This window comes from Anarrhichthys ocellatus, unplaced genomic scaffold (genome assembly GCF_004355925.1).
Source record: "Anarrhichthys ocellatus isolate YVR2014 unplaced genomic scaffold, GSC_Weel_1.0 scaffold51, whole genome shotgun sequence".
NCBI classification, from domain to species: Eukaryota; Metazoa; Chordata; class Actinopteri; order Perciformes; family Anarhichadidae; genus Anarrhichthys; species Anarrhichthys ocellatus.
In genome coordinates, this window is record NW_022280081.1 from 2,530,326 (window position 1) to 2,537,612 (window position 7,287).

A 7,287-nucleotide genomic window follows, 5' to 3' on the forward strand; every position below is an offset into this window, starting at 1 on the left:
ACTAAAAGTAGTGGACCACAGAGTCACGCTGCTATAGGCTGGCTAAAAACAGACTTTTACCCTTCGTCCTAGACGAAGGGTAAAAGTTTGAGATAGAGTGTGTATTGTGGGCCCCAGAGGGTAAAGTGGAAATGACTTTGTCTTTGACAGCAAAGTGCTGTTGAACAGCCTGAGGCTTCTTCCTTTTCCCATCTATCTCTGGGCTGCTCCTCTCTCTCTCCCTCGCTCTCTCTCTCATTCATCTTCCGTTTCAGCTCAGTTGTGTTGCACATCAGAGGACAATAGGAAAACAGTATGATTAAGAAACTGGCAGAGCAATAAACAGGAAGGGATGAAAAAATATATAAATAAAATACTGAACTGCTTTCATAGATCAAGTCTTTTAAAGGGGACATATGCTCATTTTCATACTTGTATTTTGGGTTTCTACAAGAACATGTTTATATTGTTTGTCTGAATATACGTACCTGTATTCACCCTGTCTGACACACTCCGTGTTATGCGCCTGTCTCTTTAAGAAAAATATTGCTTACCTTTGCAAAGGTAGTTTTCCAGCTGTGGTTGGAGATACTCAGATGGGGGAGGTGGTCACATTCTAATGAGCCTGCGTGTGACATAGGAAGGGGAGCCAAATAGACTTTGGATGTTTTCTGATCTACACAGCCCACAACAAACTGGCAAAACTGCCAATACCCAAATATATATTCACGTGCACTTAAAATAGTGATTTTTCATATGTAAGAATTATATATGTTTGGATTGAATTTAGTCTGTGGCCAGTGCAAGAAATGGGCAGCTCCCAGTTTCAAAATAATGTCTCACATTGTTTTTCCTGGTTAAATTAAGAATTAAATGCATTTAAATGACAATATTTCAGTGTGAAGTGTGTCCTTCTTATGGGTTCAAATATTGCAGTTAAAATGCTGTTGAAACAGCAAAAATATGTCATCCACACATGTAAAAATCACAGTTACAGGCTCTTCTTCTACCTCTTTTACACGTGAAGGTTGGTTTACTGGTTTACATAGTTGATCATGCTGACCCTATTGGTTGCATTATATAAATGGGATCTGGTGTTTTAGGAGCTTGACCCACTCCAGCGACTAAAAGTATCGCGGCCTCTGCTACACAGATTTTTACCTTTATGTAAAATAAATATATATATTGTAAACCAGATTTTTCTCAATTGTCAAAAGTTTAACGGGTAAAATCTTTTCTTTGAGTGTTTCAGGAATGTTCTCACAATGTGGGAATAAAAGAAAGACGGTCTGTGAACCTTCACGAGCCTAACGTTACCATCACCCATTGGGAACGTTAGGGGAACATACTGGGAGCCAAAGACTACTCACTGGCTCCCTTATTCCCCCCTCGTTCACACCCCAAACTATATCTCTCTCTCCCCCTCACTAATTACTACAACCTGTCAGCCTCTGCCGGTTGCCACGGCAACCGGCCGTCGCCACGGCAACCCTAGTGGTCTGTCTGGCTCGGTGAGGCGGGTGTGTTATCAGGCGGGGAGGTGAGATAAGAGAGTTAATTTCTGCTTTAGTTGATAAAAGAGTAGCTGGTCTCCGTCGGTGAACCACTGGAACCACAGGGAAACGGGCAGAGACACGTAGAGGCCCGGGCTTACTGAACTTCTGATGTGAATGTTTCTTTCAAAATCATTTTAAGAGCTTTACCAAGCAAGAACACCCAACATTCCCTGCTTTTAGCATCTCAAATGTGAGATTTTAAACTACCTACTCTGATGTCCTTAATCTGCATCTTGACATTCCCCAAGTCTTTTATTTTGAAGTAACCACTTCCTTAAGCCGCATCATTGCACTGAACATGCAGAGCAGCATACTTGGGACAAGGGAGAGGAGGAGGAGACGAGAGTTGCTCAGTTTTACACCAGCACTGATCTAGAAACTATGTTTCATGGTCCTGGATGAGCGGTCTGAGAGAACCTCGACACTTCAGTCTACATTTTGTTGGAGGAAGATTGCTGAGAATATAAACCCATTGGATGATAGGCAGTCTTCCAGGGAGACAAAGAACTTCTTGAAAGAAAACTCTGGATTATGTTCCACCAAGCCTTTGGAGAGGAAAACCTGGCCAGGGACCAGAGCCCATAACTGAATTGGTCTGGGCCCCGAAGTGTTTATTAGTTAAAAAAAAAAAAGCTCCACCAAAACAAGTGACTGACTTTTCAAATTCAGTCCTCCAGTGTAGCTTTATTGCAATTTTTATTAACATCAGCTTTCATATAAAAAGATGCGTCTAAATCTTTGGGAGAACAAACGAATACAAATGTTAAATTCTTTAAAATCGTTGACTGCAAAGAACGTTGTACACTGAAAACCTAATCGAACCAACAATCAAAACAGCATTAAGTCACATTAACACTTATTTAAAAAAAAAAAAAAGGTACTGGTGGATATTCGACAGTCAGAAATGTCCGACCAACCTCACCGACACCCGCACTCGTCCACCACCATGTCCTGGTAATGCCGGAGCACCACGTTGTCGTTGTTGTCGTAGTAGAGCATGGAGATTGGGGAGAGGCGGACGGGCACGCAGCAGGGCTGTGGCGTGACTTCCGGGTCCAGGGAGTGCACCAGGGTCTGCAGGATGGCGTGGTTGGTGCCGTTCAGGCTCTCGCTGAGCGGGAACGGGCACTCGCCGTGGCAGTAGTTGGCCATGTAGCCCTGCGGGGCGATGATCCAGTCCTGCCAGCCCACGTCCTTGAAATCGATGTAGAGGCGGCGGGCCTTGCACACGTTGCTGGGCGTCACGGGGAGGTGGACAGCGCTTCGCCGCTGTCTGGAGCGACACTGGTGGGGGTTGAGGGACACGGCCACCAGCGAGGCCTGGACCAGAGGCAGGGTGAAGGCCGGCTCCAACGGGAGGGAGTTCCCGGGGTGAAAGGGAAGCAGCTCCTCCGGATCGACGTCGAGAGGCAGCAGCTCCAGGAGCAAGCCGTAGTTGCGTCCCGGTTTGCGCCAGCTCTCCGCCAGCGGGGTGAGGTCCATGGCGACGGAGGTGGGCTCGGTCTGCAGCCTCAGCGACTGGGACAGCAGGAGCCTGCGGCCGGCCTGGGGGTTGGCTCCCCTCAGCGTGGCCCGGATCACTTTATACAGAGACACGCTGAGGGCCCGGGGCCCCTGCAGGAGCTTCCAGTGGAACGTGATTTCCAGCTGAGCCAGAGACAGCAGCTCCACAGGCTGCAGGACGGACATGTTGAAGTAAAGCTGCTTCTCCAGACAGGCCTGACAGCTGCTGCTCCAGCCAGACACCAGCCTGCCTGCAAAAACACGGGTGGGGGGTGGAGAAGAAGAATTAAGCAGTAGGCTACAACTAAGACACATGTGCAGTATGATTTATTGCTAAAACCTTAAAATAACAAGCCTTTTGTTGTCTGTTGTAACACTTTGACCAATAAATAATAGTGCGTATTCTCTCTCACATCATTTTGGCAACTATAGTTGGCCACGTACAGTTAAATCTTATACGATTACTGTACAACCGGCTCATTAAATGTAGAGGAATACGCAAGAACATGAGAAGTATAACTAAAACTCCACAAGGGATTTACTTCTGCAAACTAATTAATTTACTTTTTTTTATTTATTTATTCTAGTAATTTACTGAAACACAGTACCCTCACACTACATGTACAAACGATCTACCTGGGTCGTCAACATTTCTTAAAGTGACAATCCTTAACATTTCAATCCTGGTTGATTTTGAAAACAAAAGGAATTGTGCTCAGGGTTTAGCACTCTGGAGTCCACAATACAGCATTTTTTTGAGCAAAGTCTACACAGACGCCAAGTTCGTAATATACAATGCATATATAAATTGCAATACTTGCAAAAGAGTGCCACAGGCTCAAATCACCTTTGTGTTACCTCCCTTTGGCGACAGACAGGGATTTACATTTATTTAAATCTTGAAAGCTGTGCATGTTGATGCTGATACTTAAGTGCAGCTTCACACATGTGTAGGCCTACCATTTATTCAGCTTCTACTTAAATTCAATCATGCGTTTGGCGTACTGGTTGTTTAAATACGTTGTAAACAAAAAGAAAAATAATTTCTAACAAAAACTGCCATGTAAGCTCTACAGTGGACTGTATCTTAAATCAACAAATAAGCCCATATTTATTAGCTAAAGATGAAGTGTGTACATTTGAATTACTGTATATTAAAAGAATTAATTTAAAAAAAAACTTTATTTAAAAACGTTGATGGGTCAGATGTAGTGAGACACGGAACATCTTTGTGTTCTGCTTATGTGGAAGCCAATCAACATCACGCACGTGATCACCTACCTTGGTCTTGCACGTACCGGATGATGTTGCCTGGGACTCCGTACTCGGACACCGTGCAGGGGTCACTCTCCCGGGCCTGGTTGTTCTCCGACATCCGGAACATCCTCCAGATTTCCGAGGGGACGTGGCGCCGGTTCCCCGCGGGCCGAGGTCGCCCGGAGAGCCCCAGGGAGCCAAGGAACAGCCGCTCGTGGCCCCTCATTTCCTCCACTTGTGAGAGCGCGAACGAGCCGAGGAGACACGCCACCGCCAACAGCGCCATAGGCGTCTCGTTCGGACTCATGATTGTTTGTGGGCCCATTTCGGCTCTGGCGGCTCCTCACCTGAAATGTCTCCCCCCCCCCCCACAGAGAGCGGGGCGTTTGTTGTAACCTGTGAAACCTCCCGGTGTGCAGCTGCTTAATTATGCTAATGAGAAGCGGGCAGACATGCAGGAGATAAGGTGAAGGGGGGTGGGCAGACTGCTCTATGGGCAGGTCCTCAGATAGCAGCAAAAAAAAACACAGCATGGCATTTTAACATTGTTGAATAATGTTTCAATAATGAAATACATACACTTGTTTTGCTGTGTCCTAAAGTTTCTCTTCCGTTGGTGAATGTTCACTCGTCCTGCCCTTTGTCCCCAAATGACTCCTTAAAGGCCCCTTCAGTATCTTTACAACATATCATTGCGAGTTCACAACAGAAAGGTGTCACCTGAAAATAAGACACACCGTGTTTTTCATTACCTTAGAATGAACCATTTATATAGAGCTGCAGGAGCAATGTCATTTTTTGTCCAACCAGGAAGTTAGCGTCGCACTGGTTCCCTCGACAAAAAAAGATAAAGGGATTTTTCCACCGGATTTTGGATAATTGCAGAAAATAAGCTCTGCGGCAAACGCGTATGATACTTACACGCTTTGTTCAACAAGATAATATTCACAAATGAACACCACTTTCATGACTTTTGAAGTTGGAAATGCAATCGGCAGAAGTAAAGCGCGGGCGCACACACACACACACTTTATTCTTTGGTTGTGAATGGACACCATGTAGCTTATTAGAAGTGTGCGGTGTCTTAACAGAAAAGGGTCTAGACAAACAGCTAGAGCAGAATGTTAAACAGATTCTTGAGTTTATTCAACAATATTTCAACCTAAAGCTGTGAGGCCTGCATGTGGTAGAAGCATTACTGCTGCTAGCTGTTCATGAGGTTCTTACGCCGCCTAGTGCCCATTTTAGGTACCTCCTTATTGTAATTCTACAAACTGAGCAGCCACACACCTGATCCAGTGTGTGTGTACTTGTATTATAATGTATATAAAGCAGTGATTCCTAACATGTTTGGCTTGGGACCTTCTATCGCAGTGTACAGTTTAGTATTCCCAGTGGTGGAAGAAGTATTCAGATCTTCTACTTAGGTAAAAGTACTAATACCACACTGTGAAAACACAAAAGTAAAAAAACCTTAGTCAAGTCAAAGTATATCACTAGTATCAGTGAAATGTACTTAAAAGTGTTCTGTGTGCAGTCAAAATTATGTTTCTGGATTAATATTACTGCTGCATTTGTTTAATCTACAGCAATGCATCACAGTCTATACGATCATCATATACTTGCAGCCTTGTAAAGTCAGGAGTGTAGGGGGGTGGATGCGTGTCAATAAATGACGTCTACTGCTCAGGTTTTTATATGCATGGGGGGGGGGGCACAACCGGGCCCAGCTGTGTCCAATGCCACGGATCAGTCCTCAATCAGGTCTGCAGCACTGGAGAAAGATAGAAGAACAGACAGAGCAGAGGAACCAAACAGTGCTTTGTCAGGTGATAGCATGTCTGTCTGACTGACTGACTGAGTTCATTCCAAGATGCAGAGTAAATAGATTATATGAAGTTACCTCTCATCTTGTGAGGAAAGAGTCTGAAGACGTTCAAATCAGGGAGTACAAAGTATAAAATAAATACACACAATTATACATCATATTTTTTGTCGTTTTCATGGTAACATGATATGTTGCAGCAAAGTGCTGTCCCATTCCTATTTACACCATTTCAAGCCCTCACAGTCTCTCACACTCAACCACTTACCAGGTGACGTCAGTAAGTCCTTGAGGGTTCAGGGTTTGAGGGTTTAGGGGGGACATTGGGATTTGGCCATTGTTTCCCCCCACTCTACGCCCCTGGCCCCAATTTGGCGGTGCAGCCGGTGGGATACCATCGCAAGATGGCCTCTAGTCCTGGCCCCCACGTTGGCAGCAACCGGCTTTAGTATCCAGCGTCCTGTCGTCAACCACAGACGGAATTTGCAGCAGATTCTTTAAATTGTTTTTCCAAAACTACATTTAAAATAATAAACATCTGTAGTTATTATCTTTATCAATTTTAAAGGGAACCAGAAATACATCCGTACTTACATAATGACATGTGGCTGCACATGGATAGTCTTTACTAAAACACCAGTAGTGTACGTGTCACAGACGGATACAATCCTCCCGCTGGGGAATGAAGTAGCAAAATTGAAACTTTGGTAAACTATTTTTAATTAATGTCCGTGAATGTGACACATTAAACAATCCCCTCTGTAACTGTAAAGTTATAAAAACAACAAACATCAAGTCAGTTCCAATGATTTTTTTTTAATATAGTTGGCAATCAAAGATGATTTGGATTTGAATCACTATTTACAAATCAGTATGTACAGTGGTCAAAGAAGAGCAGGAGGCTGTAGTTACACTGTGTGTGTGTGTGGGGGGGCGGGGGGGGGGCAGAAGTAGCTGACATTTATCCGCTCAAAGAAATGAACAAATGAATCCAATGACTCATTCCATTCATCTGTTCAACACCCAGAGCTCAGACATAAATATACACACACACTGTGTATGAACAATCCACTGATAAGTGTGAGACAATAATGTGCACTGGCTGATCTCAAACACTCAGACACACACACACACACACACACACACACACACACACACACACACACA

The 7,287-nt window shown here is 44.4% G+C and overlaps 1 protein-coding gene across 2 annotated transcripts; it reads right to left on the minus strand.

The window, feature by feature from the left end:
• Positions 1-2,010: 2,010 nt before the first annotated feature.
• Positions 2,011-6,187, minus strand: gdf3 (growth differentiation factor 3). Of its 2 annotated transcripts, XM_031870145.1 has the most exons (3): positions 4,875-6,187; positions 4,320-4,727; positions 2,011-3,289 (listed from the first exon to the last, which is right to left on the minus strand). In XM_031870145.1, the coding sequence occupies exons 2-3, from the start codon at positions 4,618-4,620 to the stop codon at positions 2,454-2,456; spliced, it is 1,137 nt and encodes a 378-aa protein (XP_031726005.1). In that variant the 5' UTR covers positions 4,621-4,727; positions 4,875-6,187; the 3' UTR covers positions 2,011-2,453. The 2 variants fall into 2 exon arrangements, with proteins under 2 accessions (XP_031726005.1, XP_031726006.1); XM_031870146.1 differs by having other exon boundaries at positions 2,011-3,285; positions 4,337-6,187.
• Positions 6,188-7,287: the final 1,100 nt, after the last annotated feature.

Excerpts from the sequence above, each read along its gene's own strand:
- gdf3 (XM_031870145.1), bottom strand. The coding sequence starts at position 4,620 with ATGGGCCCACAAACAATCATGAGTCCGAACGAGACGCCTATGGCGCTG. Across the intron at positions 3,290-4,319 it reads CCGGTACGTGCAAGACCAAG|GCAGGCTGGTGTCTGGCTGG; the intron begins GTAGGTGATCAC and ends GTGTTTTTGCAG.